The sequence below is a fragment of the Neltuma alba genome, unplaced genomic scaffold, assembly GCF_004799145.2.
Source record: "Neltuma alba isolate B1F8T4 unplaced genomic scaffold, ASM479914v2 tig00003240_pilon, whole genome shotgun sequence".
In the NCBI taxonomy this organism is placed as follows: domain Eukaryota; kingdom Viridiplantae; phylum Streptophyta; class Magnoliopsida; order Fabales; family Fabaceae; genus Neltuma; species Neltuma alba.
The window spans coordinates 49,533-76,027 of record NW_021633202.1 but is presented as its reverse complement, the minus strand read 5'-3'; the positions used below and the strand labels follow the sequence as shown (position 1 = coordinate 76,027).

The 26,495-nt window shown below is 36.8% G+C and overlaps 2 protein-coding genes across 2 annotated transcripts; both read left to right on the top strand.

Annotated features, from left to right (window-relative positions):
- The first annotated feature begins 829 nt into the window (after positions 1 to 829).
- Positions 830 to 7,654, top strand: LOC114741027 (TMV resistance protein N-like). Its single transcript, XM_028929288.1, has 8 exons — positions 830 to 1,317; positions 1,661 to 2,771; positions 2,870 to 3,142; positions 3,226 to 4,074; positions 4,164 to 4,743; positions 6,172 to 6,664; positions 7,031 to 7,154; positions 7,502 to 7,654. Exons 1-8 carry the CDS (start codon positions 830 to 832, stop codon positions 7,652 to 7,654), a joined length of 4,071 nt encoding a protein of 1,356 aa, XP_028785121.1.
- Positions 7,655 to 19,547: 11,893 nt separating this feature from the next.
- Positions 19,548 to 21,723, top strand: LOC114741026 (putative disease resistance RPP13-like protein 1). Its single transcript, XM_028929287.1, has 2 exons — positions 19,548 to 20,456; positions 21,532 to 21,723. Exons 1-2 carry the CDS (start codon positions 19,548 to 19,550, stop codon positions 21,721 to 21,723), a joined length of 1,101 nt encoding a protein of 366 aa, XP_028785120.1.
- The last annotated feature ends 4,772 nt before the right edge of the window (positions 21,724 to 26,495 follow it).

Genomic DNA, 26,495 nt, shown 5'->3' with positions numbered 1-26,495 from the left:
TAAGCAAATGAAAAATGAATTAAGGAGGAGTCTAATAAAGTGCCAAGTAAGAATATTGGTGACAATAAAACAACTTGTCATGGCAAATTTTATTTATAAGAGTAAATCACAACTTATTATGAGAATTTACTGATAATGATCATTATTTTTAAAAAAATCATCGTACAAATGAATTATTAACAGCCTGTAATCTACCGTCACCTGTTGACCAGCTAGTAACAAAATGAAGCTCCCAATTAATTAATAAAAAGAAAATTTGAGAATAATTGTACTGATTCTTTTTTCCCCCATGTGCACCCACGAAATAATTGTACTGATATGTGCTCTTTTCTGCTTTGTTTCCTAAAGGAACTGTCGCTTGGTTCACGCGTGACTGATCAGCACCGAAAGCATAAAGAGTTCTTGTCGACCAAATCAAATAATTTCATTACTTTAGCTCAACCAATTGTATCAAGGAAGCTCTGATGTGATTTAGCTTATTTTTATTTTCTCTTCTGTGTTTGCATCTCACCAAGTTCCCTCTCCTTCCCTTCATGGTGTTCTCCCTGATTTCAATTCGAGTCCCACTCCCCGTTTCTGGAAAAGAGGTTTGCCAGACAGGGCCCAGTTCCACTGGTCCGTTGAAATTCATTGTTGATTTGATCTGATGAGATAAATTGGCCTTTCCCCTTTTTGGTTTTGCTTTTGACCATTGAGCGCTCGTCTTTCTGTTATTTTCAGAGGGCCACCAAATGAAAAGGAAATGTGACGATCCTTCGGGGAAGCCTGCTGTTGGCAACTTACATTAATATAAACCTACAAGTTCACAGACCTCTGAGATTACTGTATCATGGCGCAAGGAGCGGGATCTTCTTCTGTCACCCACAGATGGAGTTATGATGTATTTGTTAGCTTTCGAGGGGAAGATATTCGCTTGAATTTTTTGGGTCATCTCTGCGAGTCTTTTCGTCAAAGAGAGATTCGTACCTTCACTGATGATGAATACCTCGTTGCAGGCGAAGAAATCCGATCGTCTCTTTTCAGAGCCATCAAGGAATCCAGGATAGCCATCATAATTTTCTCCAAAAACTATGCAACCTCAACCTTCTGTCTGGATGAACTTGTCCAGATTGTTGAGTGCTTCAAAGAAGAAAGTCGGCTGGTGTATCCAGTGTTTTATCATGTGAATCCCTCAGATGTGCGACATCAGACAGGGAGTTACGGACAAGCTTTGGCTAATCTGCAGAACAAACCGGGAATAAAGGATGAGAGGTTGCAGAAGTGGAGGTGGGCTTTGTCTCAGGTAGCTGACTTTTCAGGCTGGCATTTCCAACCAGGGTATCCCCTCTTTTTCTTGTTGGTATTTTCCGTCCAATTTTTAAGATTTTTATAGTGAGTAATATATTTTCCTATAACTGTAACCCAAGTTAAAATTGCACTCCCTACAAAATATGCTTATTTTTAATTATTTATATTAAAAATGAGCTGGTGTCTTGCAACTACAAGGAAGGAAGGCGAAAACGTTTTAATTTCTAGATGATATGGAACCATGTTTTATATTTTTAAACTTACTATTCATAATTGTGGATTTGTGGATCTGAAAATTTGTTTGTTTATTTCATCTATAATTGGCCCATCAATATATTTTTGGTTTGAATAAAGGATAAATTTTTATGGACAGGATTACAAAAGAACAAGAGCATATTAAAACGATTACTCATGAAGTCTCTGCCAAGATCAATCTCAGTCTTTTAGAAGTTACAGAATATCCAGTTGGCCTTGAGTTTCGAGGGAAAGAAGTAATTTCACTTCTGGATCTTGGATCTAACAAAAACCCACTGATGATTGGAATTTGTGGCATTGGTGGGATAGGCAAATCAACAATTGCAAGAGCTGTGTATAACTCAGTTGCTGATAATTTTGATGGTTTGTGTTTTCTTTCTAATGTTAGAGAAATTTCTTACAAGCATGGCTTGTCACATCTTCAAGAGACATTACTTTGTGAATTGGTGGGAGAGAAGGAACTCAAATTGGGTAATTTCTATAAAGGAATTTCAATAATAAAGAATAGGCTCCAAAACAAGAAGATTCTTTTAATCCTTGATGATGTTGACAAAGTGGAGCAATTACGAGCATTAGCTGGAAGCTGTGAATGGTTTGGCCTGGGAAGTAGAATCATTATCACGACAAGGGATAAACAGTTGCTAGCAAGTCAGGGAATCCAAAGAATTTATGATGTCAAGGGGTTAAGTGCTGATGAATCTCTTCAGTTAATTAAAAGGCATGGCTTTAAAGGGCTTACGGGGGATTTAGATCATTACAAGGATGTTCTGAATCGTGCCATAAAATATTCATGTGGCCTTCCATTAGCCTTGGAAGTGATTGGCTCTAATTTATGTGGTAAAGAAGTTGATGTATGGAGTTCTGCATTAAATGATTATGAAGCTATACTTGATAAAGATGTTTTTGAGGTCCTTAAATTAAGCTATAATGCTTTAAGCAGAGAAGAACATAAGGAAATTTTTCTTGACTTGGCCTGTTTTTTTAATGGTGAGAAGTTGGGAGACATCATAAATATGATGATGAGATTTCGTGGTGTTGAACCAACACATGCCATTAATGTGTTGATGGATAAATCTCTAATCAAGATTAAAAAAGATCGTGTGATAATGCATGACTTGATTGAAGATATGGGTAAAGAAATTGTTCGGCAACAATCACGAAATGAGCCTGGGAAACACAACAGGTTGTGGTGTTATGAAGACATTATTGATGTCTTGCAAAATAACACGGTGCGAACACAACACAAATGACACTGTTTAATTCTTACATTTATATGACTTTTGTATACTTAAAATTTGGTATTTATTGTGTGCTTTTCATTTTAAAGGGCACTGATGAAATTGAAGTCATAATTCTTGATTTACCCAAAGATAAAGAAATCCAATGGAATGGCAGGGCATTCGAGAAGATGGAGAAGCTCAAAGTGCTTGTCATAAAGAATGCAAGCTTTTCTGAAGGCATCAAATATCTCCCAAATAGTCTGTGTGTGTTGGAATGGAAGGGGTACCCTTTTGAGTTTTTGCCATCTAATTTTCATCCAACAAAACTTGTCCATCTTGATTTGTCCAATAGTTGTGTAGTGCCTCAACTTTTTGATAAGGTATGCTTATATACGTACTCTTAAAACTAAGCGCTTTTTTTATTTTCTTTATCTAACTTCTTTTTCCATTTTCAATTTTGCAGAAATTACAGAGTTTAAGTCGCGTGAATATTAGCAACTGTAAAGTCTTGACCGAAATACAAGACTTGTCAGAAGTCCCTAATTTAACAGAATTGTGGCTTGATGGTTGTATAAACTTAACTAAAATCCATGATTCCCTTGGATTCTTGGGTAAACTCAAAAGATTGAGTGCTATGCGATGCAAAAACTTGAAGACTTTACCCCCTCGTATTAAGCTAACATCCCTTGAACATCTAAATCTCTTTGGCTGCTCGAGCCTTAAAAGTTTTCCTGAGATATCAGACAAGATGGAGAAGTTGAAGACACTTGATTTGGAGAGTACGGCCATTGAGAGTTTGCCATCTTCAATTTGCAACCTCGTTGGACTTGAAAGCTTAAACATGGAAGCGTGTCCTAATCTTAAGCAATTACCAGCTAGTATTTGTATGTTGCCAAACCTATTGGACCTAACAACAAATTTTTGTGAAGAGATAAAGGATTTCGAGAAATGCAATGGTGGAAATAAAGCAAGCTCAGACTGCTCAATCATTTTGACCAAAGGAAAAGAAAAAGAAGACAACTCAACCGTGTCTTTGAGAAAACATTTCGGTTTCTCAAATTGCAACTTAACAAACGACTCTCTTGCTCTCTGTCTCTCTTGTGTTCCTGACATTGTACATTTAGATCTAAGGTTTAATAGCTTCACAACTCTTCCAGCATGCATAGAAGAATGTGAGAATTTAAGATATCTCTTGCTGGATCATTGCACGCAATTGCAGAAAATTATTAGGATGCCACCAAAATTGGAAACATTCAGCGCCATAGGTTGCACGTCTTTGTCTCAGTCATCCAGAAAAAGAGTATTGGATCAGGTCTATCTCCCCTTTAATCTTTTCTTAATCATCTTCCTTGGGTACTTATAGTTTATTTATCATTTTACGGTATTATATGTAATTTGCAGGCATTCTACTTTGGAAACGGGAAAAGAAACTTTGTTTTGCCAGGAAAAAGAATCCCTCAATGGCTTGACTATTATAGTCGAGGAAGCTCCGTGTCTTTTTGGATTCGTCATAAGTTCCCAAAAGTTGCTCTTTGGTTTCTTGTTGAAAATGACCAAGTTTATCCTTATAGATGTATATTCTCAGTGCACATTAATGACACCAAGTTAGATATTTCTTCAGAGTGGCTTTTACTGTCAACTATACTGGGTAATCATATATACATATGTGACATGGAAAGCATAATTAAGAAGGTTCAACTTCGTCATGCAGATAGATGGAATCAAGTAAAGGTTTCAATTAAGAGCCATACACAAGAAGTAATAATGGACAAGGAAATTTTTATGGCAGTTCATGCATACAGGCAACAAAATGACTTTGCAGATATTCGATTCAGGGACCCGAGAATATACCTTGATTGCAACTCATGGCAAAAAGCACAACAATCGCCTCGAGATTGGGAAGAACTTGAAGATGAAATGAATGAGGATCCAAATTCAACAAAAGTCGCAGAGTCAGTCCAAAAAATCACGCGTTATCAAGGTATGCCCCACTTTTCTGGCATTTTGTGTTAGCGCAATACTACTTCTAATTTTTAATATAAGACCCAGTTAACTAATTTTTGAGAGATTAAGAAAATTATTAAATTACTTAATTATAATATATATTACATGATCTCTTTAAAATACTTATGTATATCATTAGGTTATATATGAATTTATAAGTAAGTTAAATTAGTTTAAGAAAATAAATATAAATACTTTAAAGTAATTTAGGAATTTTTTAATCTCTCTAAATTAGTCAATTAAGTCTTATATTAAGGACCAAAAGTAACATATTCTTTTCAATATAAATACGTAAGTTATTTTCCATGACTAGTGTGCTCTGGCCAACTTTAGTTGAAGGCGCAGGGTATATGAAGTCTCCAGAGACTTGAGAAGAGTATTCAACAAATTTACAGGACTCACTTATAGATAAATCTTTTCTTCAGGACTTATATGTAATTTTTCATAAATTCTTTGAAGCTAAACAGGTGGTTTATAAAAAAGCGTTAATGTTTGCCACTAGGACAGCTGCTATTTTGACATTATCAACGTGTTGGTCCAGATTTTGAACTAGTTGTCGGTTATGGTAAAACAGTGACGAATCTGTGGCCAACAATTTCTTAATTTTCTCAAAAATAATTTTTTTCACTTGTAAAAATATTTTGAGCATTTTGCAGCCCCCCATGCATTTTTTTCCCCAAATTCTTGCTCCTTACGTGTCCAATCCTAAATTCGTCCATGTTAGGAAAACCATAAAAATTCAAATTTGTGTCAATTTTTCATAATAGCAGACTTTCTTACCAAACGCGTGGTGCACCAAGCTTTCGAGTGTTTGAACCTGACAGTCTGAGCGGGGATCTTGGCTTGGGTTGATGATGTAAATCCTCAATCGTATAGTAGTCTTGCCTTTCCTTTCCGTTGGATCCAAAAAACAAATATATGTGTGTGTCCGTGTGTGCCTATATATATATATATATATATATATATAAAAGAATGTATGACCATATGTGTGTGTTTGGGTATCAGTCAACTTCTTCCTACTGCCAACATTAATTGATTTCAATTAATTAATTAATAGTCGGGTTCTCTCTAGCTCCTCTTCACTTTTCCTCTGGTCTGTTAGATTAAATTTGAACAAAGAAAAATCCCATAAAACATAACCGGAAAATTATGCAATGTCAAATTAAGATTTTTATATTTTGATATGTTATCTAGGCTTGATTTGCAAATGACATTTTATTGTTTTAAGAATTCTTGATCTAGAATTTAATTATTTTCAGTTTTTTTAAGGATTTTCTCCTTAAACAATTTAGATTTAGCACTTTATAAAATAGTTTTATATGGTCCAAATCAAATTTAACTTCAAGGTCAAAAACAAAAATCAAATTTAACTTACTTTCAATTTATTTCCTTTGGTTTCTAGCAGAAGCAGAACCCATGGCTACTGAGCTTGTGGGTGGAGCATTTGATTGGCTGGCGCAAGGAGTGGGATCTCCTTCTGTCACCCACAGATGGAGTTATGATGTGTTTCTTTGCTCTAGAGAGGAAGATACTCGCAGGATTCGTACCTTCATTGATGATGAATCCCTCTATGCAGGCAAAGAAATCCGACCGTCTCTTTTCGAAGCCATCAAGGCATCCAGGATAGCCATCATAGTTTTCTCCAAAAACTATACAACCTCAGCCTTCTGTCTGGATGAACTTGTCCAGATAATTGAGTGTTTCAAAGAAGAAAGTTGGTTGGTGTGTCCAGTATTTTATCATGTGGATCCCTCAGATGCGCGACATCAGACATGGAGTTACGGACAAGCTTTGGCTAATCTGCAGAACAGACCGGGAATAAAGGTTGAGAGGTTACAGAAGTGGAGGTGGCCTTTGACTCAGGCAGCTGACTTGTCAGGCTGGCATTTTCAGCTTGGGTATGCCCTCTTTTTCTTATTGTTATTTTTCATCCAATTTTTTAGATTTTTATAGTAAGTAATATATTTTCTTATAACTGTAACCCAAGTTAAAATTGTGCTCCTTACAAAATATGCTTATTTTTAATTATTTATATTAGAAATGAGCTTGTGTCTTACGACTACGAGGAAGGAAGGCGAAAACGTTTTAATTTCTAGACTATATGGAACCATGTTTTATATATTTAAACTTATTATTCATAATTGTGGATTTGTGTATCTGAAAATTTTTTTGTTTATTTTATCCTCATTCTCATTCCATTTCATTCTATAATTGGCCCACCAATATATTTTTGGTTTGAACAAAGGATAAACTTTTATGGGCAGGATTACTAAAGAACAAGAGCATATTAAAACGATTACTCGTGAAGTCTCTGCCAAGACAATTAATCCCACTCTTTTAGGAGTTGCTGATTATTCAGTTACCCTTGAGTTTCCGGGGAAAGACATAGTTTCACGTCCATATCTTGGGTCCAACTGAAACCCGCTGATGATTGGAATTGGTGGCATTGGAGGGGTAGGTAAATCAACAATTGCAAGAGCTGTGTATAACTCAATTGCTGATAATTTTGATGGTTTCTGTTTTCTTTCAATGTTAGAGAAATTTCTAACAAGCATGGGTTGTCCCACCTTCAAGAGACATTAGTCTATAAATTGGTGAGGGAGAAGGAACTCAAATTGGGTAATTTCCATGAAGGAATTTCAACAATGAAAAACAGGCTCTGAAACAAGAAGATTCTTTTCCGTGTAATGTTCTGCTCTATTTTCATTAAGTGCTGACTCTACTGTATTTTGCAGACATATAATCCTGCTGCTGACTCTACTCTTCGTCGAGCAGATGTGAACACTGAAGAGGAGCCAATGAAAATTGAAGATGGAACCCAGGAGCCTTCTGTTAGTAAGAAGAAAGAAAAGAAAGAGAAGAAGAAAGGGAAGGAGAAGAATGAATAGGATGCAGATGCAGTTCAGGATCATGGTAATAGAGTCGAGGGAAAGGAAAAGAAGAAGAAAAGGAAGGAATCTAGTGAGAATGGTGAGTTGAACGGAGACAATGATGCAGATGATGCGGGAGAAAAGAAGCAAAAAGAGGAAAAAGCTTGCCGAGGAAGAAGAATCGGCCGAAATGCCTAAAAAAGAAAGAAAAAAAGAAGAAAGTGGAGGATCAATAGGTATTGAATTTGCAGTTATCAGCTAATTCATCTGCTGGTAACAATCAGTTTTGGATATCTCAGGCAACTCGGTGCTTAACTTTTTATAAATATATCCCCATGTCTAATTGTTTGTTTCTCTTCTAATGGGGTATGTTGTATTTCAGAAAATTTTGATGCTGTGATATTTGTGCATTAAAGATGCTGCTGGTTCTAAACTTTTTTCAATTCTCTTTCATACTCACGGCGCTTTATTTTGCTAACATGTTGAGCATGTAACTTTTCATTAATGTTGATGCAATAGATTACTGAGGTGATCTATCTCTTTAAAATGCTGATCGCCTACTCAATTTCTAATCTATGCCATGCCTGCTTTGGACTATTAAAGTTGATTCCGCCCATTATATAAACACTTGTAAGCATGTTTAGCATAAGTTGAAACAATTTTTTTTATGTGCTTCCACCGTATACTGTAAATCACTGTTGAAAACTCATTTTAAATAAGTTTCAAGGCATATGCATGGTATATGTTTTTTTATTGGAATGGTATGTCATTTTATTTAAAGTTTACCCAACCAAGCTGGGCATTTGTTTTGTGGGGTGTCAGCCTATGTCTGTCACTTTTCTACTCTTCCAACATCTTTGCTTTGAAACTGTTAGGTCGGAATATACAGGAGGAAATTCAGAGTTTCAAATAGCATTACAAAGTTAAATTTAATTATATAAAATAATTCTTTTTCTACAAGTACAAAATAACACTTGATCAATGTTATAAAAATCGTGATTTACAAGCAGGTGATGTTGTGATCCCACTGACTAGTTTCTGGTTAGCTCGGACATGAAAACGGGGATGTGTGGACTCATATTGAACTCGAATAAAAAAAAATTAATAAAAAAAATTTATCAAAAGAAGCTTGAAATTATTAAATTTCAAATAAAAAATTTCTATAAAATGTGTTTTCATGTACAAATAGTGTTACTAAAACCTAGTAAAGTATGTAAAAATAGTTTTATTTGGACTTATATGAGTATTTTTTTCAAATCATTGTGAGGGGTTACCAAGCTCCCAAAATGAAATCAAAATATATACATGAAATAGCGAGTTTCTTCATCAATTGGCCACTACTGGTAAGGTTTTACACATTGCGTTTTGATCATATTTATGAAACTTATTTTATGTGATAAATAAATTTGAAGCCTTTTTAAAAACAATTAATCAATACCTTCATTTATGAGTTTCATAAAATTTTCTATATTGAATATGATATGGGTTAATGTGTAAATTTTTCTTAATTTGTCCCAAAAATTTACAATCATAACAATGTTACTCTATATCGTTGAAAATGTTGACGAAAGAATTCGCTTACGTGATTTAACATGTTAATATCTAATTTCTCCAAGTAAATTATATGAAAATAACTCGTGAAAAATCTTAAAATTGCTAAATCTCAAAATGAGTACATAAACAATGGGGCAACAAATCACGAAGTGGCATTTTAAAATTTAAGTTAAAAGGCAGAATGCCGCCATTTATATCAAACCTCTCGCCATTAAGCTGCCAATGTCAAAGCTCCGGGGCTGGGAAGAGGTTTTTTTTTTCTTGTTTCTTTTTTTTGTTTAAACCCAATAAAGGTGGAATTTGATTCCACTACCACTTGGGTATCTTGCACTACAAAAAAATATGTTAATTCTAGCGGTTAGAGTGTTACATTTCTAGCGGTTTTAACCGCAACAAATAAAATTTGTAGTGGTTAAGGAAACCGCTAGAAAAACAGGTGTAAGAAAAAATTTCTAGCGGTTATCGCAACCGCTACACATCATGGTCAAAACGATAGAAAATTTCTAGCGGTTCCGAACCGCTAGAAAATATCTGAAGGAGACACATTCCTAGCGGTTACAAAACCGCTAGAAATTTTTCCGGGAAAAAGTTCTAGCGGTTATAAAACCGCTAGAAACTTTTCCCGGAGAACATTTCTAGCGGTTTTGTAACCGCTAGGAACCTGCTAAACGAAATTCATTTTGCCGGGAATTAAATAATTTCAGTAGCGCGCGAAAATTACTAGCGGTTATAGAACCGCTAGAAATTTTTGGGAAATTAAATTTTCCCGCCAATTGAATTTTAGGAATGGCGGGAAAAACTTTTCTAGCGGTTTGAACCGCTAGAAATTTTGGCGCAAAATTTAAATTTGACGAAATATTTCTAGCGGTTCGGAACCGCTAGAAATGTTTACCGTGCCAGAAAAAAAAATTTATGGTTTTTCATATTATAATTTTAAAAACCATTAAATAAATTATTTTGAAGAATTTTTGTTAATTTGTATAATTAGTTATATGTTACATTTTATATATTCAAATTTTGTAATAAAAAATATGTAATTAAATTATGAATGTGTCAAAAGAAGTGAATTTAATTTAATAAGATAATTTAATTGAATATTTAATAAGATAGTTGAATTGAAGATGATATATTTTGGAATATTGAACCTATAGTATTAGGTTGATGAGTATTTGAATCAGTTGAGGAGGGCATGACAAATGTGGAGAAGAAAAATCTGAAAGGAAAGGAGAAATAAATATGTTAGTAAATTTCAAATAAAAGATACAATGAATTATAAAATAAAATTCACTTACCATAGAGTAAAGAGAAAAAAAACCACAATATGAGATAGTAAGAAAAAAAGAGAGAATTATGAAGAAGAATAGGAGAGGAAGGAAAAGAGATGGAATAAATGAATGTAGAGAAGATATGGTATTTATAGAGATCAGCGACACATTTGTAGCGGTGTTTTTGTAGCGTTTTATTGCATTTTGTAGCTGTTATTCATTTTCTAGCGTATATATAAGCGCTAGTAATTAGTAGCGGTTATATATGTAGCGGTTATTAACCGCTAGAAATTTAGTATTTTTTATTTTTAAAATCTGAACGAATTTTAATTTACAGGTATGTATTTTGTAGCGGTTAATAACCGCTACAAATTACAATTTCGTGAAAATACATTTGTAGCGATTAATAACCGCTACAAATTACAATTTCGTGGAAAAATTTGTAGCTCGCTACAAATGAAAATTTTTTTATTTTTAAAAAAATTTTACGAATTTTAATTTATACATATGTATTTATGGACGAAAAATTTGTTAAATAATTTATTTTGGATGCTGCTACTCTCCATCATCATCCGGCCTGAAAGGACACATTTTAAAAAAATTTGTTAAATTTATGTTGTATTTGGAAAAAATTAGTAATTAGTAGTTAATTATTTAAATAATTTAAGAAAAGACGTGTACCTGATAAGTGGCAAATTATCATCTCCTTGAGGAAAGAAGTCTTCAAAATTCGAGGGTTGGAAGGGTTCACTGTCGTAAATAATGTCACCATCACCCATATCGTAAAGATCCCGTGGCTTGAGGTGAACGACCATATTCCAGTCTTTATGTTTCTCGTCCTCGACATAGTAAATTTGGTGTGCCTCAGAAGCAAGGATATATGGCTCATCATCTTCAGATGCCCCCGTATGAATAAGTCTAGAGAAATTGACTGAGGTGATGCCCAAATGGTCAGTAGCGAGTCCCCGTGAAGTTGTCGTATTTGCCCAGGAGCATTTGAACAGTGTCACGGTGAAAAGCTGGTAACTCAACTCAATAATGTCAATTAGCTTTCCATAGTAAGTGACGCCTCCAAAGCGCATATCGCCATCACTACTGCTAGCATAACATCTCGTTCCGAATGTCCCGCAAACTCCAGAGTTTTGTGTGAGCAATCCCTGATCACGTCCAACCGTACAGAACTTGAAGCCGTTGACATTGTACGCGGTAAACCTTCGTGCATGGTCTAACGGACCGAGAGAAAGAGCTTGAATTCATCTGTGTATGGGCTGTTGTCATTACGTATTCGACGTGTAAACCAACTGGGAAACTCTTTGTGGACTCTTTTATCAATGTCAGCAGAACGCGCACGGCCCCGTAGCTGACGCCTGAGATAACTCCTAAACTCACTATAGTAAAGTGTAATTTGTTAGAAGAGTCAGTAAGAAACAAATATAAAGTGTAAAAGCTAGTGAGCTTATATGATATATATACTTACTGCATGAAGGGTTCAACTTGGCTGCAATTTATCAAAACGTGTCTGTGTGCCTGGAGTTTCTCTGTAGGAGTGAGTCTGAAGAATTCATATCCTCCAACTGGTTTCCCAACAGGAGGAAATAAAGTTGACGTGGAAGGACCGGGAGGAGAATCATCTACGCGACGCGGGCGGTTAAAAGATGTCTCCATGTCATCAAAGTACCTCGAACAGAAAGTTAGGACCTCATCTCCGGAATAACCTTCTGCTATTGACCCCTCAGGCCATGCCTTATTCCTAACATATGATTTTAATTTTCCCAAGTACCTGTAAGTTAAAATTGCATTAATAATTACGAGTAAATGAAAGAACAATGTGAAATTTAAAGAGGCGGGAATAAAAGATAATCTAGTACCTCTCTATAGGGTACATCCATCGATAGTGAACTGGGCCAGCAACCTTTGCTTCTCGAACAAGGTGGACAGTCAAGTGAACCATAACAGTAAAGAATGATGGAGGAAATATCATCTCCAAGTGACAAAGTGTAGAATAATTTTATTTTGCAGCTGATCAAGCTCTTCCGCTACCAAGACCTTCGCACACAACTTCTTGAAAAATGAACATAATTCTACCAAAACCACCGATACATCAGAAGGAAGTGTGTTTTTCAAGGCCAATGGAAGTAACTGTTGCATAAGAACATGAGAGTCATGACTTTTCAACCCAGTAACCTTTCGAGCCTGCAGATCGATACACCTTGAGATGTTGCTAGAATATCCATCTGGTACTTTTATGTTCTTCAACGTCGAGAGGAAGATATCCTTGTTCTGCTTTGTCAAGGTGAATTTAGCTGGCTGAAACTTGTCGTTTTCATCAGGCCAAGCCTCTTCACGAATTCCCCAGGCCCGTAAATCTTTTCTAGCTGCGAGATGGTCTTTGGACTTTCCAGCTTCATTGAGCAACGTATATAGCACATTATCGCACACATTTTTTTCAATGTGCATAACATCCAAACTGTGTCGTAGCAAATTAGATTCCCAATAAGGAAGAGTGAAAAATATGCTTCTCTTCCGCCATTGCATAGGTTGCGTATCAGATGTCCCACGAGATCGTCGTCCCAATCGTTCGGGATCCACACTCTTACCAAACTCGATATGAACATCTTCTAACTGCCGCAAAATATCCATACCAGACAAAGTAACAGGAGGATCTCTCTTCTCCTGTTTCCCATCGAAGCGAATCCGTTGCAATCTAAGTCTGTGCTTGGAATCAAGGAACCGTCGATGTCCTATGAAGCACCACTTGCGACTGTGTGGAAGGCGACATGGCACAGAATCAAAATTGCACTCAGGACAGGCCAACCCAGTATGCACATTCCAGCCAGACAAAGTTCCCAAACCGGGAAAATCACTTATTGTCCACATCAAGGCTGCACGGAGATTGAATAGTTGCTTGTCATGTGAGTCATATGCCTCAACACCATTCGTCCATAGGTCGAGCAATTCGTGTATCAACGGTTGCAGGTATACGTCAATATCATTTCCTGGTGCTTTCTTGCCAGGAATGATCATGGAAAGCAAAAAGGAGCTCTGCTTCATGCACATCCAAGGTGGTAGATTGTATGGAATTAACACCACCGGCCAGATACTGTAACTTGTGCTCATGTTTCCGAAGGGATTAAAACCATCGGTTGCCAATGCAAGACGTACATTTCTAGGATCATTGGCAAAGTCTGGAAATTTCGCATCAAACGCTTTCCACGCCTCCGAGTCTCGTGGGTGCCTTAACCTACCATCTAGGTTTTCCTCAGTCGCGTGCCACCTCATGTGCTGAGCCATTTTTGATGACATATACATTCTTTGCAACCGTGGTTTCAAAGGAAAGTATCTAAGAAAATAATATATTAAAAATTTAAAATACCGAATATTTAAGTACTAAATATTGACTCAATTTAAGAAAATTGATGACATAATCAATTGTTTTAAGAATTTCAAATATCGAATATTTTAGAGACGGAACAAGTAACACGCTGTAATAATTTGTACCTGAGAATTTTGGCCGGTTTCTTCTTTTGCTTCTTGCCCTTCCGTACCGACTTATAGCGTGACGTCTTGCATCTCGTACAAATCTCTTTGTTGGCATCATCTCCCCAGTATAGCATACAGTCGTTTGGGCATGCATCTATCTTCTTATAGTTCAAGCCAAGCTTGTTAATAATCTTTTTTGCTTCGTAAAAAGACGGAGGGAATTCAGCTTGGGGGAAAGCATCTCCCAGTAATTCCAGCAACATAGACATCGCCTTGTCAGTCATACCGCACAAGCATTTGATGTGATACAGCCTCACCAAGAATGACAACTTCGAATACTTTGTACACCCAGAATAAAGAGGCTTGTCAGCTTCGGTCATGAGGTCAAAAAATTCCCGAGCAGTTTCGTTTCTTAGAAACTCCGGTTGAGGTCCCTCTACTTCATCTTCGTTGGGATTCGAGCTTTCGTGAACACCAAAAGCATCACGCACAGCATCATTCACGGCATCGGCTTCATCCACTCGAACTCCCATCCGTGAAACTACTGGCACTGACTCAGCACCCATATCTAGCCGTTCCCCATGTAGTTGCCAAAATACGTACTCTCGCGGAAAAGGCTTAAAGATTAAATGTTCCCTAACAATATCTTTGGGATGCCACTTTTTGAAATTACATTTAGGACAGGGACACTGAATCTTACCATTTACGGCAGCATTGGCGAAAGCAAAATCCAAGAAATAGTTTAGACCAGCCAAGTATTGCGGAGTCGACCGGTGCAAGTTGATCCACGACCTATCCATGACTAATAATGCTCAAATTTCGTGAAAATATGACACAGAGCTCAAAGAGAAGTTAAAATGGAATTCAGTTGAAGTGCTTCAGCTTATAAAGGAGGCTGGAGGAACGGTCATTTTTTTGTAGCGGTTACAAAACCGCTACAAATTTGTAGCGGTTTTAACGGAAATTTTCAATTTCCAGCGGTTATTAACCGCTAGAAATTCTAAATATCGGTTACAAACCGATAAATTTCTAGCGGTTTAACGGGAATTTTCTCTCCATCGGTTTTGAATTTTCTAGCGGTTATAAAACCGCTAGAAAATTAGGTAAAATTTGCTAATTTTCTAGCGGTTCCTGTGAACCGCTAGAAAATTAGCAAATTTTCTAGCGGTTCACAATAAAACCGCTACAAAATATGGTTAAAATCCAGTTGAATTTTCTAACGGTTTTTGAACCGCTACAAACGCTATTATTTTTAAATATTAAATAGAAATACCGCACAATAAATTAATAACATTACGAAAATAAATATTTATTAAATTAATAAATGATTATAGAATTATTTTGATTAATTAACATGTTTAACGTGTTTAATAAATTGTAATGTTGATGTTGTAATAAATAAATAAATATTCCAATATTAATTAGTACTTGACATAAATAAAATTATAGAAATAAATCAATAAAGGAAACAAATAAATATAAAATTTAGATAAATATCTAAATAGTATATAAAACCGTAAAATCAAGATTCTAATAAAATCTCATACAATGAAAGCAAATCATGGGTGGGGGGCAGAAGCAGCATCATCGTGATCATCCTCTGCTGAATCCTCCGGCTGGGGGTGGGCAGGCCGCTCAACCTGCTGGGACTGGACTGGCGGATGGGGGGGTAGGGGCGGGACTGGTGGCATGTGTAGGTCGGGGATGTCAGGAACCGAGATGTTTGGAGCTATACTGACCACCACATGACGCAGAGCCGTAGCAGCTGCCAAGAGCTGGTCAAGCTGCGTCTGGAGCTGACGATCACGCTCCTGGAACTGACGATCACGCTCCACGATTCTGGCCTCGAACTCTTGTCTGAGCTCCTCTCGCAATTCCTCTGAGGATGAGGAACCCGGCCGCTTCGCACTCGCATGAGAGCTCCCAGCAGTATATGAAGGGCCAGCGCCACTTGAGCGGGGCAACCTAGTCGGTGTAGGTCCAAGTCCAAGCCCGGTAACTCGACCAGGGTGCTGTAGCCGGCCACGACCCGCTAAAAGTGAGGCGGTAGGATCCAAGGCAGACCCCTGAGACTCACGCAACTCGGAATCGACCTGAGTCATCCGTGCCTACCAAAATTAATATAAAGAAGTTAATTATAATATAATGATATCTACACTGTGATATTATATTAATATTTAATTTATTACTTACCGCTATCTCCTCAACCTCATCCGACGCACGCCCGTCTCAGGGTCTATACACCATCGACCACATCTCGCCATAAGTGGGCGTGTATCCCTGCTCCTGCTGCGTCTTTTCCCTCTGTAAATGAAATCAAAGAAATAATTAGTTACAAATTAAATACATCTACATATTTAATAAATTTATTTCAAGTACTCACAATCTCGTCATAAGTGATCGCAAAGCTCCTGGATCCAGCCCTATGACGTATCGTCTGATGCCTGACGCTCCTAGCATTTCTCCTAGAAAGAGCCTGAAGCAAAATGTAAAAAAATTAAATTAAATGAGTCAAGTCGGATAAAAAATAAAGAAATTATAATTAATACAATATTATCATACCATCTGGTCAGCCGTCATCCTAAAATAGACGTAAGTGGACCAGTCTTGGTCCGAGACTCCACCAGGTACATCTGCCAGTATCTCATGGAGGGGCCTCGTCCCGTCACCTTTCTTCTCCCTCCACAGGTCGGCCCTCCTGTTCTTCCATGCCATCCCAAGCCTCTTGATCGTGTCAGCCCTCAACTCCTCCCCCAGAATAAATTTACTCTATGATTAAAATAATAAATTAACTAAATAACAAATTATAAACAAATAATTAAGCAATTTCAATAATCAAAAACAAATAATTAGTTTTTAACTAATTTAACAATATTATAAATAAAATATAAATTAATCAAAAACAAATAATAATTAAACAATTAAGTAATTTAAATGAAAAAATATTTTTACTCAACTAAATTTAAAATTATTATAAGTAATAAATTAAAGAAATCAATAACAAATTATTTTCATTTAACTACTTTTAAATAATTTAAATAAAAAATATATATTCATTTAACTACTTTTAAAAATATTATAAATAACAAACAAATTAAATAAATAAAAAATTATAATCAAACAATTAAATTATTTGAAAACAAAATATATAATCATTTATTTAAATTAAAAAAAATTATAAATAACAATTTTATATTACCTTCATCATTTCCCAGCCTTGCTGCTTCTTGTCTGAGGTGATCTTCTTCCAGTCCTGCACGTAGATGGGGAACAGCGTCCACTGCTGACCAAGGAGGCGCACGTACTTGTTGTACAACTGGCCACCTTTCTTCGTCAGTTGGCCCAACTCATTGAGCGGCATAACCACTCGTCCGCCCGTCATCATAGACAGCTCTCTGGCTGTCAGCCTCCGATAGGACCTGTTCCCCTCAGTGTCTGCAAAATTTAATTAAGAAATAAATTATATATCAATAAATTAATACAATTTCTATATAAATTAAATACTGATCAAAACTTTAAAAAGTTAAATAAATACTTACCGACAAATTCCACCTCATAACCAGCCTGACGTCTCGGAGCAGGACGCTGTGCAGCCTGGGGATACTCATTCCCCTGATCCTCCTCCTCCTCCTCCTCCTCCTCCTCGTCAGCAGCATCAGCATGGGGTTGCTCATCCCCAGTAAAATGAGCCTCCTCAGTCCGCTCAACACCATCCTGCTCCATAAAACTGAGGATATCCTCCTCGCTCAGATCGTAGTCATGAATGCTGGGGAATGGCTCACCAGCATCATGATGAACCTCACTGGGTCCAGCTCTCTCAGGATCAACTGGGTCTTTCCCGTGTCGACGAGGCATCCTAATAACAACAAATAGTAATTATTTATAAATGAAATAAAAAGAAAAATTATTTATAAGCTATAACATAATAAAATAAATAAAATAAAACATAAAATAAAAATTATTTATCAATAAAGTACTATTTTTACCTGAAAATAAGGATCTGCAACTGAATCAGAACTCGAATATGTTTGTGAAGAAAATTCAGCAGAGCTTCGCTTTCAGAACGATTGAAGAAGTGAGAGTGTGGGGGGGTATATATAGACCGAGGCTTTCTAGCGGTTAGGCACAAAACCGCTAGAAATTTCTAGCGGTTTTGAGCCGAACCGCTAGAAATTCCCAACGGTCACATGTGCCTCGGGAATTGGCTAGCGGTTCGGTCCAAACCGCTAGCAATTTCTAGCGGTTCGGCCAAGAACCACTAAAAATTCTGGCGGTTCTTGGCCGAACCGCTAAAAATTCTGGCGGTTCTTGGCCGAACCGCTAACAATTTCTAGTGGTTCTTGGCCGAACCGCTAGAAATTGCTAGCGGTTTGGACCGAACCGCTAGAAATTTCTAAACTCCTCGGGGAATGAAAAAAATTTCTAGCGCTTCATGCATCAACCGCTAGAATTTTTCGGTGTCTAGCGGTTTATTAGCCTGAACCGCTAGAAAGTAAACGCTACAAATTTGGCGCCAAGTTCCCGCCAAAGCCCGGGGAATTTTCTAGCTCTAATTTTCTAGCGGTTAGGTGGTAACCGCTAGAAATGTGCGGGTAATGGTCAAACCGTCTGTATTTTGCAGCGGTTTTTATAGGAACCGCTAGGAATATTTGGAATTTCTAGCGGTTTTGTTGAACCGCTAGAAATGTTCCGCTGCTACTTCAGCAATTTCTTGTAGTGTTGAAATTAAAGATAACCATTAAGCTACAAATATATTTGTTATTAAAATAATGCAAAATAATATATATGCTAACTATTTAACTTTGAGTATATGTTATTCGCAGCTTTTATATAGATATTAGCTATATTTTATTAACAATTAATAATTTTTATTTAGCAAATAACAATGCCACTCTTTCATTTCACAATCTTTGCATAGGTGTTAACTGCATTTCATTTGTTATTAATAATTTTTATTTAGCAAATAACAATGTTACTCTTCCATTAAGTAACTTTGGTTTAGAACAACTTGTTACTTGTTAAACGAAAGTTATTAATAACTAATGAAATACAGCTAATACTTATGTTTTTCTTTTTTCTTTTTTTTTTCTGGGCCAACTAGTTAATACCCAGATAAAAGTTGTGAAAAAGTTGAAAGAGTAATCTTGTTACTTATTAAATAAAAATTGTTAATAATTAATAAAATGTACTCAATACCTATACAAAAGTTATGAATTATATGAATTCGGTTAACATATATGTTATTTTGCATCCTTTTGATAACAACTTTAATGGCTGAATCTTAATTTTAATAACAACTGCTGCCCGCTTGCCGATGGAGCTATGGACGACAGTTTCTGAGATTTAGTACTGGTTATTTTCCCGAAATTTAATTTTGTAATCTTTTTTTTTTTTTTTGCCATCTTAAATGACTGAAATATTTAGGTCAGTCTTTGACATTTATTTGTGTACTTGTTTTGAAAGCTGATACTGCTTATATGCCAACCCATCAATGTCGTCCCCACCAAATCAATAAATTTTTGTTGACTTCGCTGTGCACTCGTTATTACAAGAAATGAGAATTTGTCTCTCACTCCACATCCTCTCCTCTGATCGTATACAAGAAAGAAACCATGGCTGCTGAGCTTGGGGGTGGAGCATTTCTCTTTGCTGCTCTTCAAGTTGCTTTTCAAAGGCTGGCTTCTTCTGACATCACCCACTACTTCCGATCAAGAAACCTCAAGGATAGCGTGCTCAAGAAGCTTCACATCACCCTCATTTCTGTGAATCAAGTGCTTGATGATGCAGAAGCAAGGCAGTACACAAGCCCAAATGTGAACAAGTGGCTTCACGAGCTCAAACATGCGGTGTATGTCGCGGATGACCTCTTAGATGAGATTGCTACTGAGGGAACCAGGCTGAAGATCGAAACTGAGAATCAATCTGCTACCAGAAAGGTGCGAGGCATCTTTACTTCTTTTGCTAATCAATTTGAAAAACACATCGAAGAAAGAATCCAGGAAGTGCTTGATGAACTGGAGTTCCTTGCAAAACAAAAGGATGCGCTGGGATTGAAGAAAGGCTCTGGTAGTGGTAGTGAAGCTGGAGTTGGTGTTAAACTATCCGCCAGACTGCCAACTACATCTTTGGTGGTTGGTGAGTCCAGTATATATAGTAGAGATAGTGACAGAGAAAAAATAATTGACCATTTACTTGATGAGGATCTGAGTATGAACCCACTATCTGTGATTTCTGTAGTGGGTATGGGTGGACTGGGTAAGACCGCTCTTACTCAGCTAGTGTACAACGATGTAAGGATAGAGGATCAGTTTCAACTCAAAGCTTGGGTATGTATTTCAGAAGAATTTGATGTTGTTAGAATCACAAAAACAATACTTTCCGCACTCGGATGTTTCGGAACTGGATATGAAGACCTAAATCAGCTTCAGCTGAAATTGAAGGAGAAATTGGTGGGGTGGAAATTTTTGCTAGTTCTTGATGATATTTGGAATGAGCGACAATCTGATTGGGAATCTTTGCAAGTTCCTTTTTTCTATGGGATATTAGGAAGTAAGATCATTGTTACAACACGTAGTGAAAAAGTAGCATTAGTTGTCTGCTCTAGTAGAGTGTGCCGCTTGGCCTTATAAAATGAAGAAGATGGTTGGAAATTATTTGCAGAATATGCATTTCCCGCCGACGGATGCTTGTAACATAACATCTCGCTTGAGCATCTTTATATGAAAATTTTTCCGTTATAAGGATGACAGCATGAGGACAGATCTTGAATCAATAGGTAAAAAGATTGTCCAAAAGTGCAAAGGGTTGCCTTTAGCTATAAAAACATTGGGTGGCCTCTTGCACACGAAATCATCAGAGAAACAATGGAATGAAATCCTTAATTGTGAGATATGGCAGTTGTCAGATGATGAGAGCGATATAATGCCAGCTTTAAGATTAAGCTACCATTACCTTCCTTCTTATTTAAAACGGTGTTTTGCATTTTGTTCTATATTTCTAAAAGACTATCCAATTGAGAAGGACTCTCTAATCCTCATGTGGATGGCCGAAGATTTGTTGCATTGCCATCAAGGAAATAAAAATGTGGAAGAAATGGGAAGTCAATTCTTGGCTGAACTGGAATCAAGGTCATTTCTCCAAAAGTCAACAACGCATAATGCGTATATCATGCATGATCTTGTAAATGATCTTGCAAAATCAACATCTGGATAGTTTTGTTTAAGGATTGAGGATGGTAATGTGCGAAACATTCATAAAAATGTTCGCTACTGTTCATACTCAGCTTCACGTGATAGCAGTGAAATATTACTAGAGCCCTTTCATGAGTGTAAACAATTACGATGTTTTGTGTCATTAAAACGAGTACCATTCTCCATTAAGGAGGGTAAGGATGAGGGTGAAATATTATCCAAATTTAAGCACTTGAGAATTTTGAGTTTGAGAAGCATTAAAGCTATTACTAAATTAAGTGTTGGCATGAACAACTCCAAGCACCTCCGTTATTTAGACTTTTCTGACACCGGATTTGATAAAGTACCAGATTCAGTTTGTAAAATGTACAATTTGCAAACTTTGAAATTGTGTGGATGCATTCAGCTTGTTGAGTTACCTCCGGATTTGGACAAGTTGGTGAATCTGCATTATCTAGACCTTTCTAAAACTAAGATCAGCAAGTTACCCAATTCACTCTGTAAACTGCCTAATTTGCAAACATTGAAACTGCAGGCGTGTCAATCTTTGGTTGAGTTGCCACCAGATTTGCTGTTGGAAGGAAGAAAGAGGCGCTGAAAATACTACAATTTATTGATGAATATAGAAGCCTATATATAGGCCTACAATGACTTGGAGTCCACTCCATGACAAAAACTGAATATAATAATTAAAACAATGAAAGTGGGAAAGTGGGGGATATGAAACCAGATTACATGCGGGAATATTGGAAACTAACTTGACTTATTCAACTGATAAAATAATAATAAAATAAATCAGCTACATGCACGTGAAGCATTATTCAACACTCCCCCTTGCTTCAAAGCTGCAGACACCCATTTGCATTCTGAAATCTTCAACTTTTCCAATTGAAAGTGACTTGGTCATTATATCTGCAACTTGCTCTTTTGTTCCACAATACTTCAATGCAATAACACCATCTGCTACAAGATCACGAATGAAGTGGTGCCGGATGTCAATGTGCTTCATTCTGCCATGAAAAGCTGCATTCTTTGTCATCGCAATGGCTGATTTGTTGTCACAATAAATCTCTGTTGCATCTTGTTGCGGTTGAAGAAAATCTGCCAATAATCTTCTAAGCCATACAGCTTGACAAGCTGCTGAAGTTATTGCTGCATATTCTGCTTCAGATGAAGATAGAGCTACAGTATCTTGCTTCTTTGAGCTCCATGATATAACACCTGAGCCAAGGGTAAAGACATACCCAGAAGTGCTCCTTCTATCATCAATTGAACCTACCCAATCACTATCAGAAAAGCCAAACAGTTTGAAACTTGATACCTTAGAGTACCAAATTCCAAAATCAATAGTGCCTGCAACATAACGCATGATCCTCTTTACAGTTCCAAGATGGTGTTTTGTGGGATGATGCATGAACCTGGAAACAAGACTCACAGAATGTGCAATGTCAGGTCTTGTATTACATAAATAATTCAAGCCACCTACCATAATCCTATATCACCTTTCATTCGCAGGTTTAATACCATCTTCAGCTCTCAATTTTTCATTCACATTCATAGGAGAACGTGCCGTTTTACAACCCAACATATGACATCGTTTAAGCAGATCTAGAGCATATTTTCTTTGAGAAATAAAAATACCATCAACACTTTGCTTCACTTCTAAACCAAGAAAATAATGCAATAATCCCAAATCTGACATCTCAAACTTCTGCATCATACTTGACTTAAAATCAACAATCACTTTCTTAGAAGATCCCATATAAATCATATCATCAACATAGAGGCATACCACTATAAAATCAGACTCACCATGCTGTTTCAAGTAAAGAGTGGGTTCATTATCACTCCTTTTAAATCCGTTTTCACGAAAATAGGAGTCAATTTTATGATACCATGCACGTGGGGCTTGTTTAAGGCCATACAAAGCCTTTTTCAGCTTATAAACCTTACTTTCTTGACCACTAACAACAAAACCTTCAGGTTGGGAAACATACACTTCCTCTTTCAATTCACCATTCAGGAAAGCAGATTTAACATCAAATTGAAACACAGGCCATTTAAGTTGAGCAGCAAAAGATAGAAAAAGTCTCACTGTTTCAAAACGAGCTACAGGAGAGAAGGTTTCATTGAAATCAATACCCTGTTGTTGAGCATAACCTTTTACTACTAACCGTGCTTTGTGTTTTTGCACACTATTACCAGCATTATACTTTGTTCGAAAAACCCATTTAAGCCCAATTGGCTTCTTGCCTTCAGGAAGATCAACTAGCTCCCATGTATCATTTTTCTTGATACAATTCATCTCTTCGATCATTGCATTTCTCCAAACTTGCTCTTTTTCAGCATCCACATAAGACTCAGGATCTGAGACAAAGAGAGCATAATTACACGATTCATAAATGTCAATCAAAGATCGAACCTTTCTAGGAGGAGTTTCACTTGAGGAGCTAGTGAATGAACTTGCTGGTGAAGATGTAATTCTATCAGCACTAGAAGGTGATGACTGTGGTGTTTGTGAGCTACTACCACCTGATGTAGATAACTCTAAACCTGTTTGATTTGGTTCAGAGTTTCCTGCTTCAAAACTTATTGGAACAGAAACAGATTTGTCATTTACCTTGCTACTCCAATTCCAACTAACTTCTTCATTAAAAACAACATCCCTACTAATAATTATCTTGCCACTAACTGGATTCTACAGCCTATAAGCTTTGGATTGCAGGCAATAACCAACAAAAATGCATTTTTCAGATTTTTCATCAAGTTTTTGACGAGATGATTTTACCAAAGCATAGGCTATACAACCAAAAACTTTTAAGTGGCTTACTCGAGGCTTTACACCTCTCCATGCTTCATAAGGTGTCATGTTAGGGACTGCTTTTGTAGGAGAAAGATTAAGCAGATACACTGCTGTAGCTACTGCTTCTTTGGAAGCTCTCTGGCTTTCATCATGCTTCTAGCCATTTCAACCACAGTTCGATTCTTCCGTTCTGCAATGCCATTTTGCTCTGACGTATGTGGTGAAGTGAGCTCCCTGTGAATACCATTTTCTTCACAAAAGCTAGCAAATTCATTAGAACAAAATTCTCCTCCTCTATCAGTACGCAAAACCTTTATGCAATAGTCACTTTGCTTCTCTACAAGAACTTTAAATTTCTTGAAATTTTCAAATGCTTCAGATTTTAATTTCAAGAAATAGACCCAGCACATTCTGCTATAATCATCAATAAACAACAGAAAATACCGACTGCCATTCAAAGACTCAGTATTCATTGGCCCACATAAATCTGCATGTATCAATTCAAGACATTGAGAAGCCCTCCAAGACTTCCCTACAGGAAAGGACTTTTTACTCTGTTTTCCCAAAACACAGCCTTCACAAAAATCAATAGCATCAATATTTGGCAGCCCAAAGACCATATCCTTTTTACTCAACAATTGCAACCCATTAAGATGCAAATGACCATATCGTAAATGCCACAAATCAAAACTACTAACTTCTTTAACAGCCAAAACTCTTTTTTCAACAGAAGAAATGTCAAGCGGAAACATTCTATTTTTAGTCATGGGAACTTTTGCAATTGTTTGACCAGACTTCTTATCAAAAACATCACAACAAAAATCATCAAATGTGACTCTAAAGCCATTTTCCATCATTTGTCCCACACTTAATAAATTATTAACCAAACTAGGCACAAGCAAAACATCATTCAACAACTTCTTTTTACCATGGTCATTATGAATAGCAATCATACCTCTACCTCCGACTTGAACTTGCTTATCATCACCAAGTCGAACATCAGATTTGTGTGATTCATCTAGCTCTTCAAACAGTGAACGTGAGCTAGTCATATGATTGGAGCACCCGCTGTCAATAAACCATATATCTTTTGAAGATTGAGTGTTTGGGAAATGTGCCATAAACAAGGTCTCTCCCTCTGTCTCTGCAAAGTCAGCATGTTTTTTTTCACCTCTCTGCTTTACCCAACAGTCTACCTCCTTATGCCCAAGTTTCTTACACCAATGACATTGAATAGAGCTTTTATGAGAAGCTCCAGATTGTTGCTTTGGCTCATTCGATTGACCGCGGCCTCTGCCTCTACCTCTTCCACTAAAACCACCTCTACTGTTTCCTCTCCCTGCAAACTCCCCCTTCACCTGAAAAGCCTGCTCTTCATTTTTCTCTTGAAATTGATTCATCCTGTCCTCATGAGCTTGCAAGGAACTCGTTAATTCATCAAAAGAATACGTAGACATATCATGTGCCTCCTCAATTGCAGCAACAATAAAATTAAAACGAGGAGTAAGAGTGCGCAGAATCTTTGCAACAATTATTTCATCAGCAATTTTTTCACCATAAGACCTCATCTTATTAACCACAGAACTAGCTCTAGATAAGTAATCTTGTACAAACTCACTCTTTTGCATTTGAAGATTCTCAAATTCCCGACGAAGTGATTGGAGTTTTACAGAGATTACCTTATCAGAGCCCTGAAACTCAGTCTTTAAAATCTGCCATGCCTCTTTAGCCGTCGTTGCAGATGCGATTCTGGAAAAGAGATTGTCGTGCATGGCTTGTTGAAGGAAAAATAAAGCTTTTGCATCTCGCTTTCTATTTTCCTTCAAACGTTGCTGGTCTGTTTCTGACTCTGAAAAACCATCCTCAACTAAGTCCCATAAATCTTGAGATCGAAAGAGGGTCTTCATTCTAATCGACCAAAACTCATACTTGTCCCCGTTGAAAATAGGAATCAATGGTTGGGAGTTTGTAGAAACTCCATTAGATGTTGTAGAGATATTGTTTGCTGCCATCGTCATTGTCACGTTATTCAGAGTTGCTCAAGCAGAAGACGCCCAGTTGGTTTGAAGAAAGATGAAGAGAAAGAAAAAAATAAAAGCTGCAGTGCGATTTCAATTTTTCTCTCTCTGTCGCTCTCTCACGGAAGGCTATTTCACTCTTGCTCACGGGAATATAATTTCACTCACTCACTGTTCGCTACCTCACGGGAATAAAGAAAATCGTCACTGCAGGAAAGAGATGCTGCGTTGCTCACTCTCAAGATTGACCACTCCAAGGCTCTGGTACCACGATTGTTGGAAGGAAGAAAGAGGCGCTGAAAATACTACAATTTATTGATGAATATAGAAGCCTATATATAGGCCTACAATGACTTGGAGTCCACTCCATGACAAAAACTGAATATAATAATTAAAACAATGAAAGTGGGAAAGTGGGGGATATGAAACCAGATTACATGCGGGAATATTGGAAACTAACTTGACTTATTCAACTGATAAAATAATAATAAAATAAATCAGCTACATGCACGTGAAGCATTATTCAACATTTGCACAACCTTATAAATC